The sequence below is a fragment of the Zootoca vivipara genome, chromosome 2 (genome assembly GCF_963506605.1).
Source record: "Zootoca vivipara chromosome 2, rZooViv1.1, whole genome shotgun sequence".
In the NCBI taxonomy this organism is placed as follows: domain Eukaryota; kingdom Metazoa; phylum Chordata; class Lepidosauria; order Squamata; family Lacertidae; genus Zootoca; species Zootoca vivipara.
This window is the reverse complement of record NC_083277.1, coordinates 97,776,933-97,789,656: the sequence shown is the minus strand read 5'-3', so window position 1 is coordinate 97,789,656 and position 12,724 is coordinate 97,776,933. Positions and strand designations below refer to the sequence as shown.

Genomic DNA, 12,724 nt, shown 5'->3' with positions numbered 1-12,724 from the left:
ATTATGTTAGTGGGTGAGGAGCATTTTCTTTCCCAAGGCAGTCAACCAAGGACAGTATCCCTGAGAAAAACACAGTATCAATGCACGCTGGAAAATAGACACGTGTCCATCACTGGGTAGTATGGTATGCTAACAACCCATTGAGCAATCCAGAGGATGCTTCTGACTGAAGTGTTGTTGTCTTGTTTTCTTAGTAACATTATCAAAGCCACTTCCAATGAAGACACTGAGAGTAGCAGCTACATGAAGTCCCAGAAAAACTTTTCCAGCAGCAATATCCTGTCTCGGAACAATAATAACAGCAGTAGCAGTAACCCCCTCAGGAGGCAGGAAGTATCGGAGGAGGAGGCTGAGCGGTAAGCATGAATTTGCTGGCAACAAAAGAGATAACCAGAGGAGATGTTGGCAAGTTATGCAGAAGGATGAGAGGAAGCCTCATGGTAGTTCAGAGAAGGGTACATACTGTGTTGCTGCTTAGCAGCTTTAAGAGGTGCGTTTGATGATTTCCAGCTGATAGGTCAGTCCTTTCACATTTTCTCAGCTCTAATAAAATAGTTCTGGGGCCTGATTTCCTTTCACGTTTATCTAAACTATATCCCTCTGAACCGAGCGTTGCACTTTGTATTGTTTTCTAAGAAGCAAAAAAAAAAAAAAAGAGTGAGGGGGCTCTTTCTAAACAGGAGCTATATAGGCAAGAGCCACTCTTTCAGCTTGGCATCTCTCTCTATGTCTTTCTGCCTGCTTGCGTGGCAGGGTTTCCATTTGTGGCTGGAAAGCCATTTCACTTTTTGTTAACTTCTTTCTACCCGTTCAGGTTCATTAACCAGGTCAACCTGGCCGCTGTGATGATACAGCGCTGGTACAGACGGCACTCGCAGAGGCACAAGGAAGGTGCAGCCCAGCTCGGGCGCTTATTAGCTTCCAAAAGAGAGGTATGTATGGCATACATGCATTGTATGAAGCAGACTTTCACGTTTCCTGGGAATTAAGGAAAACAGTTCTTTGTTCCCCAAATCGTTTTGTTCATTTGGGGTCATCTGGTGCTGTGTCAGAAGTGATATCTCCTCTTCGGACATTTGCTCTTAAGGAGTAACTTCTTATTGGAGGAGCCATTCTCAGATAAAAGGTTCTGGTTGTTAATCAGAATTCTCGGGGCAGGGCGGTTAATGTCGGTTACACTTTTCCAATTCTTTGCCACTCAGCGAAGTAAGTTGCGTTGATTTACTGATATCCATTCATTTGGTCATTTTTTACAGTTCTATGAGCCATTGTTTCAGTTGTTTGGCAAAGACTTGAAAAAAGTGAGTGAGGACTATGAAGGACACTGAAACCTACCTTCTCCCACTTTCAGGAAGTTTTTGTTCATTCCTTTTCTGAAATCTCATCAGATGCTGTCCATATACTTTTCCAGATCTCCACCTCTCCCCCCCCCCCCGCCCCCTGTGTTCTACTTCCACTGTCAGAAGCAGTATGTCTCTTTATAGCAGTTGTTGGCACTGTGAGAATAGGATACTGGACTAGATGGGCATTTGGTCTGATCCAGCAGGCCTCTTCTCCCTGAATTGGTAGTTTGAAAAGAAAACCGAAAAAAACTAGGTTTTTTTAAAGAGAGATTTGATTTACACAACAGCCCCTTTCTTGAAACCAAATTTGATACTGCTGCTCTGAAACAATCCAAACACTGCTGCTTATCGTTTATCTTTTCTATCAAAAGCTGAAACTACTTCTTTTCCACAACAGTGTGGCTACAGCTGTGCAAAAAGCTATTAGAAAGGCCTTCCTCATCCTGTCCTGTAGTAGCAGAGTCCTAAATCAGTTAATTGTCCTACACCTGAAATGTACAGGAATGTCTGAAATTCTTTTTATTTCTTGAGCTTCTTGATACCTTAATAAAAACATCTCCGCATGTTAGTATTTCTTGCGGGGAGCGGGGGAACCCAGCTGTCGTTTGTACCAGAATAGAAACTGATAATAACACCTGGAAATCCTTTCTGCCTCAACTCCTTTTAAGGAAAGGCAGCAGCAACTCACAGAGGAGGGCAACATGTTGGATTTGCAGCGGAGGCGAGACGAGGAGAGGAAGAAGATTCGAGAGGAGAAGGCGCGTCTTGCCAGACGAGCAGCTATCCAGGTAGGGGCTTGATACCAGCATTGCCTGCCTTGGACATTAAGGGGGGGGGTCAGTTCATTGCTTCGGTTTGTTCAGAGCTTGGAACATGTTTATTTGCCAGTGCTGCAATTGGAGGAGCAAGTGGACTAACACCATTTTTATTCTGCTAGGAGCTACAGCAAAAAAGAGCCCAGAAAGTCTTGGATACGCAACGCTTGGTTGAGGAGGAGCTGGCAGCAATGAAAGAGAGCAAGAAAACCAGAAGAAGAAAACCTGAGAAGGCTGGCTCTGTGAAGAACGCTAGCCCTGCCAACAGCATCATCAAAGCCAACAATGCAGGTGAAAAGTACTGGTAGATTGTAAAACTCTAGGTAAAGATGTCTCCTGAACATTCCTCTAGTCCAGGAAGTAGGAAACCTGGGATCCTCCAGGTATTGTTCAACTACAATTCCCAACGTACCTGTCCACTGTCCATGCTTGGCTGATAGGGGTTGAAGCCCCAGGTTCTTCACTGCTGCAGTGAAACCTCTGTGCAGTTATACTGGATCTAGTAGGCCTACAACTGTCCTATCATTTTACCAGATAAGTTGCAAAATAGTATGTGATCATTGAGACCACAGATTGCACTAGGGAGAACCAAGCACAAAGTACCATGCCAGAGATGTTGAATGAATAATTTCAGAGAAGTCTAGATGCTCAAGCAAGAAGTGTTCAGGAGAAGATGTGTGCAACTGATTGCTGCAGCTCTGTGGATGCTGGGAAATCCTGAGGAAATCAAAAGGGAAGGGCGGAATGGGAATGCAGTAACTATTGCTAAATTGTACATTGCTATGTCTGCAAAATGTGTGTGTTACAGTTCCGTTTCGTTCCAGTAACACACAACTTCACTTTGAAGCTCACCCAAATGCAATTGGTGCTTGATCTGAGCAAGGCAAAGAAGAGTCCATTGTGATGCTCACCTGATTCCTCCCATTGTAGTGCAACTAGAAATCTTTATTAGACAAGCTGTACACCAAGGGTGGGGAGTTTCAGACCTGGTGCCAGATGTGGTTCTCTAGGTCTGTTTAGCCCTCAGGACTATTCCCAAGCAATCCCCCATCCAGACCATGCCACTCATCAGCCCTGCTTTGCACCCTCAAGTGCTTTTGGCTTGTTGGAGGTGTCCTTGGACTTGCAATAAAACCTCCTGCTTCTGTGATGGAGGCTGGAGAGATGGTCTGTATATGCGCTTAGAAATTTCTGAGGTTTGTGTTGCTGGAACATAGCCTACTATAGAAAGGTAAAAGTCATACCACTTGCTCTGCCCACTTTTGCCTTGTCGACATCTACCACCATCAAATAGCCAAAAGTTCCCCACAAGGAGATCTTGACCTTGGGCTGAAAAACAGCCTCCGTTCACCATGCCTTCATGCATGTAATAGAAGAGTTTTTTTCAGCCTAAATCTTAATGGCTCAATATATAGTCTTTTGCTCATCTGTTTAACAAAACAAAACTCTCACACAAACCCACCACACCTGATTATGTTTCTGGGCACTGGATTCCTACCATAGCAAATCCTTTTTGTTGTTATTTACAGATGCCAACTTCCACTTGGCAGCTGCAGATACAGAAGAACATACTGCTGGGGCTTGTCTGTCTGTCCCAGGGCAAAACAAACTACCTGAAGATCAGCCGCAGGTGCCCCTTTCTATTTTCTCATGCTCCCAAAAGCTTAGTTGCTGTTTTCTTTTTTTACTCCGCTGACTTTGCAGTTTGCACAGTTTTCAAGTGCTTTGCTATGAAATATTCTGTTCAGCTTGCGCACTGTACTGTGAGGAGATGGATCTACTCACTCCATTCAAATGAAACACCAGGAATGCACCCTTCTTGAAATCTCACCGTGCATGGATTTTCTCTGTTTTTAAGGATGTCAGCTCTGGAAAGATGGGCAGTGAAGACTTGGAGACTATTATCACTGCAGCCAGCAGAGCACAGTCCAAAGTGACCCTTAATGAGCTACTGGATACCTTAAAGTTGTTGGAGGAGGAGCCAGAGTTGCCACCACAACCCAGGGCCTGCAAAGAAGATAAATACGCTTGGGTAGATGGGGTAAGTGGAATAGATATAGAAATCTGTCTGTCTTTGTCTGTTGTTCCTTTTTCATGATTTATTCTGAAGCTGTTACCCTGAATCAACAACCTCATTTGAGGTTCTGGTTTTTTGTTTTCCATGGCCCAGGAAGTAAAGGACATCCCATTGCTTCTGTCTCATGTTGTGCACAATAATTTGCTGCTGATCTATTGTGACCCACAACTATTTCCACCAACTCCAAATACCTTTGGTAGTATTATTTGCATGTTTGGTTATCCTAAAGAGAGTTGAGGAAATCATCCCCTCTTGAGTCAGGAATTCCTTTCATTGAACTCATGCTAGCATCTGATTTTTAGTTAAAGTGGACTAGAAGATGACATTCCCGGAAAACATGATCTGTCAGTAAGTGCATGTCGACAACAGTTTTACATCTCTCTGATTCTCTGAGTCTATTCTTATCCACAACTCACGGTTGAAGTATATCTATTCTGCGCTGCCATTCCTGTCTAGGTCTAGCATAGATAGCTGGCCTTTTCTCCCTAAATACAGGAGGCTGACTCAAATTCTCTCACTGCTGACAACCTGGAGAAGTTTGGGAAACAGAACTACTCTCCGGGAGTCCCTGAGGAAGGCACGCTGCTCTCGGAAGCCAAACTTCAGAGCATCATTAGTTTCTTGGATGAGATGGAGAAATCTGAGCAGGAGCGACCTAGGTCTGCTGCCTCTGCTTCACAGCGAGAGGTGAGCCCCCGAGCATGAAGTTGACTTTCAGCAAAGATGGGAATCGTCCCTTTTCAATGAATTAAGTGGGTAATTGTCTTCACCTGATGCAACAAAAAAAGAGGATTGAGTTTGCAAGCTCATAAAATTCATATTGAGATTTTGTTGCTGTATGGGCCTCCAGCATAAATGGCTGGTCTCATCTTCCTTGAGGCAGATAACTAGGTCTGCCTCAGGAAATTAATAGGTTGGTTTGTAATCAGTAAAATGTGAGCTGAGTAACTTTAGATGTTCTGTTAAAAGAGAAACTTTTAATAGTAACACCAAGACCTGCATTTCTACCATTGGAGTAGATTGCTGACTGAAGCTGGAGCTGTCTCCCATTCTAACCTTGTTTCCTTATTGGCTTGCCACACCTATCAGGGGCTCTTGTCAGAAGAAGAGCTAGCTCACCTGGAGCAGGCATCAGCAGTTGCCACAGAGGTTACCAGCTCCATCATGAGGCTGAAGCTGGAGGTAGAAGAGAAGAAGAGAGCCATCACATTGCTACAGACAGCACTGGTGGGTAACTAGAGCCTAATCCCTTGGCAGGTTAACATGTGCTAGGAAAGAAGGGGGCTGTGTCACAAAGCACAGCAGAGCCCAGGATTCAGCTACGTTGTGTGGAACGTATATGGATTTAAAGCCTGAGCAGCTACAGGGTCAGCCTGACAGCCTAGGCTTCTGTAGTCTGGTTTGTGAAGCCAGACAGAGCCATCAGTATGGGGGAAGGGAATTAGCTTTGTGGTAGAACAACTGCTTTGTATGCAGAAGGTCTGGGATTCAGTCCTTGGCATCTCCAAGGTAGGACTGGGAGAATCCCCTGCCTGAAACCCCTGGAAAGCCCCCATTAGCCAGTGTAGGCCAAGGATGGGGAACCTTTGACCCTCTAGACGTTGCTGAATTACAGCTCCCATTAGTCCCAGCAAGTATGGCTAATTGCCAGGGATTATAGACGTTGTAGCACAGTAACATCCAGGGGGCCAAAGTCTCCTCACTTCTGGTGTAGACACTGAGATAGATGGACCAGTGGTGTGACTTGGGATAAGGCATCTTCCTATATGCCTTTGTCTGGATGGGAAGATCCTCTTGTCTGAGAGTAAGTATACACGTGACGCGTGTTTTCTTTTCCTTCTCTGTTTTTTGTGGGGTTTAATTTGACTGGCTGCATAGCCCAGCTTATTCTTAACATGCCCTGGTTATTGTTTCCTGCAGGCACAGCAACGGGAGCTGACTGTACGTCATGTCAAAGGGACAGAGAAAGAGCTGAGCCGCCAGCTGGCACTACAAAGGGAGCAGTATGAAGCAGCTATCCAACGGCACCTAGCCTTCATTGACCAGGTATCTTCCTCCTCCCCACCACTCCTTTTTGAAGATGGGAAGGTGAAGATATTAATATGTATCTCCTGCATACAACCCCCTTCCTAGACTCCTTTGCACTGCTGGTAGATCTACTGTATTTTTCTGTGTATAAGACTATTCCCCCCCCCCCAAGTTTAAAATTGGAGGTCATCTTATACATGGAATGTTGCAATTAAATACAGTGGTACCCCTACTTACGAATTTAATGCGTTCCGAACGCACATTCGTAAGTCGAAAAAAATTGTAAGTCGAATCCCATAGGAATGCATTGGGAGAGATAAAATCGTAATTTGAAGCAACGCTATCTAAAAATTCGTAAGTAGAAAAAATCCTATCTAAACCGCATCCAAGATGACGGACGGAGCTCCGGTCGTAAGTAGAAACATTCGTAAGTAGAGTTATTCGTAAGTTGAGGTACCACTGTACATAAATAAATTTATTTCTTAATTTTGGGTTCTAAAATAGTGGTCCTCTTATACATGGGGACGTCTTATACACACACAAAAAATGGTATTTGCTTTTACCTCTCTTAGCTTCAACTAAACATACTAATTCAAGGTGTAATCCTTGACTAGGATGGTGAAGGGGGAGCTCAGCATCCGCTTTGACACCTGGGTAAGGTGGCAGCCTTAAAAGTGCTTGCTCTCCAATTGCCTGCCACTATAGTAGATGTAATAGTAGCTGTGACTTTCTCCTCCTTTGCACCCATCCCCTACAGCTGATTGATGATAAGAAGACTCTGAGCGAGAAATGTGAAGCGGTGGTGACTGAATTGAAACAAGTAGATCAGAAATACATGAAGAAAATTGCCCAGATGCAGGAGCAGCATGAGCTGGTGAGGAAGTAGCTTTTAGTTCCTTGGGTGACAGAGCTGCACACCAGCTAGATAAAGTATCTGAATAGTTCTCCTTTGGTTCATAGACAGGAACCAGGTTAAAAGCTGTAAGCAGTGTTGGAACCTTCTGAAGAGTACTGTCCTGACCAGTCGAGAGAAAGACGAGAGATGCAAAATGCTTGAGGGGTGGAGGGGAGCATTAAGGCTTTCTGAAATGTAGAAGTTTCATTTTTTCACACAAAAAGTGTCCAGTGTATGAGTTCCTCTCCCTTTCTGTGTACAATACGGTGGAAAAGGCCTTTTCTTGTACCTGGTGAGAAGATTCTCAACTAAGTCTACCTGAATTTTTTTTCTGCCTATGCTTGTTTGCCTTGATACGACTGAAGTGATGCTCTAGCTGCTGAATCAGAAGTATTTATGTGACATGATGCATTTGGAGTTATCCTGCTCCTTCTTTGCAAATGGGGAGTGGTTTCTTATACCTCATGCTGGGCAACGGAATCTGTTTTAAGTTGAAATGAGGGGCATTAGTAACATTAACATTAGTGCTTATCTCTCTCAATTTTTTTTTGTTTGAGCTAGGCATTCTAGGGTAGCAGGAGCAATGACAAAAGTGTGTATCTCTGAATCTTGCTGTGCCTGGAGGTAACGGTTATAGCAGTCCCCTGCCAGGGCCCAACGACAGTTCATCCTTATTTTTCTGAACAGTTTCTTAACTCTGAAACTGGGTAGGAATAACCATATGCACTCGAATCTAATGCTAACCTTTTTTGGCCAAATTACATTGCGAAAATTAAGGTGCACATTAAATTTGGTGGCACATTGACATTCACCAGCAAACAGGTGGTTTTTTTGTTTCAAGGTTCTGGAAAATTGAGGTGTGCATTATAGTCGATGGTGCATTAGGCTCAGAGTAAATACGCTAGTTTATAGAGTGCAGTGCCTAAGACTAACTCAAGACTGTATGTCTTTTATGCTGGATATAGCAAGTTCACAACAGCATGGCTACTTACAAGAGCATTTGTAGCTAAGCATGGGATATGTTACCATTACTAAGCCAGAGGATTATCCTAGCTTCCTGCGGAATCATTCCCCTTTCCTTTGCTGTTCATCCCATTTGGAATATGCTTCATTGGCTGAAGCCATTCAGCCCCATCTTGCAGCTGGCCCTTCTTAAAAAGAAAGACTTGTCCTGCTGGCTTCCATTTGATTGTAGCTATAACATTTCTGGGAAAGGGCAAATGAAGCTCCTGCCACCCAGAGCTTTGGAATTAATAAGCCGAACTGACCCAGGCCCTTCTCTCATGTCTTAATAGCTTGTAGCACTTAACTAAGCACCCCTGTTCTATAGGATCATTAACAATACAAGATAGTTGTGACTGTCTTTGTTATCATTAAAGGGGAAACTGCAGACAGTTAAGGATTTGCATTGGCAAATCTGCCTACATCAAGGAGGCTCCTTTGCTTGGTTTTGCAGCTTCTGCTTCTTGGCACACCCTTCCCTGCAAAAGTAGGACGCTTTCTCGGTGCTTGGATGACAAACACTTTGAACATTCGCAGGAGCCCAGCTGCTCCGGATCTTAGCAGTTGCCAGTTGCCTCTTTGCACCTGTTTCCCAAGACACTCTTATTTCACACTCCTTTCCATTTCCCTCTATCTCTCACTTCTCCCTCTTTCTCTCTAGGTTTGGCGCACTCTGGGCCCCCTCTGTGAGGTAAACCTTTTCTGTGCGTGCTCTTTGGCTTCAGCTTTTGTCTCTCTCACCTGTCTTGAGCCTGTTGGTAAAACTATTCGTGATTTCTTTAGATCCAGGGGTGGAGAGCCTGTGACACCTCTCCCCACCACAATGTTGTTGGACTCTCAGCTCCCATCAGTCACACCCAGCAAGAGGGGTCAATGGTTATGAGAGTTGTAATCCAGCAACGTCTGGAAGGCCACAGGTCCCCCTCCTCCTGTGTTAAGTCCCTTCTTTGGGGGTATAGCTAGGGCACTTGTTGCAGCTTGGGACAAAGAGGTCATCCTTGATAGTGACACACTCTAGGTGTCTGCTTTCATGGTCATGTCGGATGCCAGCCAGAAGTGGAACTGCTCTTTAACTCCTATCCTCAGTGCCTTACTGAACAGCCTTTTGGTGGAGTTGTCTGTGAAGCAAAACCAATCCAAATTCCTCAGTTGCTTTTGCCTTCCTCACTGCCTACTCATAAATGGATAGACCCACGTTCAAATATTCATAAAATTCAGTGGGTAGACTTGGACAAAACTGAAGACAGATGACAGGGTTCCCCCCCCCCCCCCAGAGCATTGAAGGTGGTTTGAAAGAGGGATTGCTGTTCAAGATGTGTATACATGCCCCACTTTGACTTCAATGCAAATAAATTTATATATTAGTTAAAAAGTTCCATTTTGTTTTAAAGGGTGGAATTCAACACTAGGCCTGCTCAGAGTAGATCCACTGAAATTAATGAACTTGACTAAGTTCAGTCTATTACTTTCAGTAGGTCTGCTCTGTTGAATTCCACCCATAATTTGCAAATAGTGTTTGAACAGAGGCAGCAATAGGGCAAAATAAACACGTGCGTGTACCATCATAAGCAAAACGTCTCTCAAGAAAAGGCAGTGGTATTGTCCTTCAACCAATACCATCATTTTTCTGGGTCTAAGAAGCCAATGAGCACTGATGATTAATTCTAGTATGCTAACGAGATTGCGAAGTAGAATACTGACAAGGGGAAAATAGAACTAGGCTGCAATCCTAGCCTTGATCGGCACTTAGAGGGGATGCATTCAGTGGAGATGTCCCTTTGCTAGGCTCTGCTGGCAGGGTAGAAGAGCTCCATTGCCATAGGAACCCTTCCTGCCCCTGCCAAAGGCATGGGCTCTTTTGGAGCTACCAATGTTCCCTACTGGCAATAGCTGGTGCAAGACTCTGAAATGGAACATTTCAGGAGCAGAGCAGAGCTGGCCAGGGACCCACAGCTTACTAAGCTAGCCCATGGGGCCAATGGGCTGTTGTGCCAGCCTATAGCTAGTGCAGAAAAATAAGAAGCTACCCCCCACCTCCATATTCTGCACCGGTCAGCAGAAACCAGCAGGGCTTCAAGTGTGGCAGTACCTCTGCCACTCTGAACAATCCTGGGCAGAGTTAGGATTACTCTACTGCATTCAGAATAAACGCTGTAGGTAATACTAAACTAGATGGAGAAATGATCCGACTCAGTTTAAGGCACTTCTTTCATGTTCCTGTGTACCCTCCCTCCTCCATTTTATGACTGAAGTGTTTAGGTTTCCTGATTCTGTTGGCAAAGACCAGTGTAGTGGAGAGCTAGGTGGGGGAGAGGGAACCTTGAATTGCTTTTCCTCTGTGCCTGTGGCTAGAAACCTGCTTCTTAAAATTTGGGATCCTCAGAAGTGATATCCCTCATCTTGCTTTTTTTTCTCTTGCTTTGCCACATAAATGTGCACAGTCCTGCTTATATACTCAATCTGTGTGAGGGTGAGGGTGGTGCACAAACCCGAATTTACTTGGGTATATGCTTTAAGTAGGTTCCATTGCTGTTTCTCTATCTTTGGATATATTGTTGATAGCTGGGAAGGAAAACTCATTACAGGTTTTAGTTGCAAGGCTGCATTGCTGGGAATCCAGCCAGAGTTGGGGGAAGGCAATGAGGCAGGGTGTGCAGCTACTGCTTTCTCAGTGTATAGAGGAGACACTTCATGACTGCCTGGGCAGGTTCATGGCAGCATGTTTTCAGTATTTAATGAATAAATGTCTGATTTGTGTCTTGAACCCCCCCCCCCCCCGGTTTTCTTCCCCTGCAGGAAATAAAGAAGCTGAAGGAACTCATGAGTGCCACAGAAAAGATCCGCCGGGAGAAATGGATTGATGAGAAAACCAAGAAGATCAAAGAGATCACTGTTAAAGGTACTTGTGGATATCTGTGACTGAGTCATCTTCTTGCTACCATTATGCACAAGGAGTGGCTTATTCAATGTAGAGTTAGTGGGACTGCAGAACTGACTCCGTTAATAATAATAATAATAATAATAATAATAATAATAATAATAATAATAATTACAATTATTACAATATATCCTGCCTTTTGCCAGGGACTCAAGGTGGCTCACTAAAATGAAAATGAATACAAATAAAACACACATAGCTAATGCATTTTATACATGTACATATTAGTTAAAAAGTAATGACACTAACAATGTAAAAACCTCTCTATTAAAATGCAATTGTGGTGGGGTGGGGGCAGTACAGTTAGAACTGTTGCATCCCTACCCCTAAAACTGAGTCATCATTATGTGTGACTTTAGGGAGGTGATGGAGGGGAGATTGTTCCAGCTTTGTGCAAAAAATAAGCTGCTTTAACAAAATTACTAGGGAGTGACTTTCTAAAAAGCAAAATCTATAGGATTTGACTTGTAGTCTCTCCTTGTTGAGCATTCCTTAGTAAGCATTGCGTATATGCTTTGTCCTACTAGGATCAGAGGTCAGGTTTTTTTTTCTATTCTGTTCCCTTACCAATGGCTCATCTCTGTTACTAGATTTTTCATTTGGAACTGAGATCAGGGTGACCCAGACAGATGACTGTCAGGGTTGCAAGGCTTCTTCTTACTGTATCATGCACAGTAATCCCCCATCATTCACTAGGTCTGCCAGCACTTGCCATGCCCAGAGACCTATGTGCTGTATATAAAGGTTGCATGTGTTCATAGAATGTTTTAATGTAAAGTATTCCAATTGTAGTTTTTGCTTTTCAGCAAAGTTTGCCTACTTTGGCAAGTGGGGCCTTTCTTTAGCGACGATCCCTCGCTGCCGCCGCCCATATATTGTTAATAGTCCACCCCATTTGTTCTCCATTCAGGTCTGGAGCCTGAGATTCAGAAGCTTATTGCTAAGCACAAGCTAGAGATCAAAAAGCTGAAAACGCTGCACGAAGCAGAGCTGCTACAGTCCGATGAGCGGGCAGCCCAGCGCTACGTACGCCAGACGGAGGAGCTGAGGGAGATGCTGGAGCATGAGAAAGAAGAGCAGGGGCAACGAGAGAGAGAGCTGGCAAGGCAACGGTATGTAGGGCTTAGGGCACAGAGCTTGCACAACTTATACGGAGGGGAGTTGGAACATTGCAACTGTGCAAAGAGAGGGAGGAGCTGGCGAGGCAACCCAGTGTGGTGGCACACAGAAGAAGTGGGGACTGATATGGCAGCTGTTCAGGGAAGGGTAGGTGGCGTGTGGGGAGGGAGAGAGAGTTGGGACAGAAAGGTAGCAGCAGGAAACAAGCTGCTCAGGTATAGTACAGTCATACTTCGGTTTAAGTACGCTTCGGTTTGAGTACTTTCAGTTTAACTACTCCGCAGACCCGTCTGGAACGGATTAATCCACTTTCCATTACTTTTAATGGGAAAGTTCGCTTCAGGTTAAGTACGCTTCAGGTTAAGTACAGACTTCTGGAACCAATTGTATACTTAAACCGAGGTTCCACTGTATTTCTGATTGACAATTGGAGAAGGCAGCACCCCTGAAAACTGTGTGAACAACTCACTCAGCGGAAGGTAACAGCTGGAAAAAACTGGGTGTAGA

General features: G+C 44.4%; 1 protein-coding gene across 11 annotated transcripts in view; it reads left to right on the top strand.

Annotated features, from left to right (window-relative positions):
• The window catches only part of CEP131 (centrosomal protein 131), a 31,333-nt gene that overhangs the window by 9,935 nt on the left and 8,674 nt on the right, over window positions 1–12,724 (top strand). For 9 of the 11 annotated variants that reach the window (XR_004691868.2, XM_060271937.1, XM_060271932.1 and 6 more), the window contains exons 7-19: window positions 195–356; window positions 815–932; window positions 2,012–2,131; window positions 2,281–2,449; window positions 3,688–3,788; window positions 4,017–4,199; window positions 4,731–4,922; window positions 5,325–5,462; window positions 6,156–6,281; window positions 7,021–7,137; window positions 8,822–8,851; window positions 10,957–11,059; window positions 12,009–12,210. Coding sequence is in view for 10 of the 11 variants with exons in the window: in XM_060271937.1 (XP_060127920.1) it covers window positions 195–356; window positions 815–932; window positions 2,012–2,131; window positions 2,281–2,449; window positions 3,688–3,788; window positions 4,017–4,199; window positions 4,731–4,922; window positions 5,325–5,462; window positions 6,156–6,281; window positions 7,021–7,137; window positions 8,822–8,851; window positions 10,957–11,059; window positions 12,009–12,210 (1,761 nt within the window). In the remaining variant the exon portion in view is untranslated. The remainder of the gene's footprint in view (window positions 1–194; window positions 357–814; window positions 933–2,011; window positions 2,132–2,280; window positions 2,450–3,687; window positions 3,789–4,016; window positions 4,200–4,730; window positions 4,923–5,324; window positions 5,463–6,155; window positions 6,282–7,020; window positions 7,138–8,821; window positions 8,852–10,956; window positions 11,060–12,008; window positions 12,211–12,724) is intronic. The other 2 variants (XM_060271935.1, XM_060271938.1) reach the window with 1 other exon arrangement.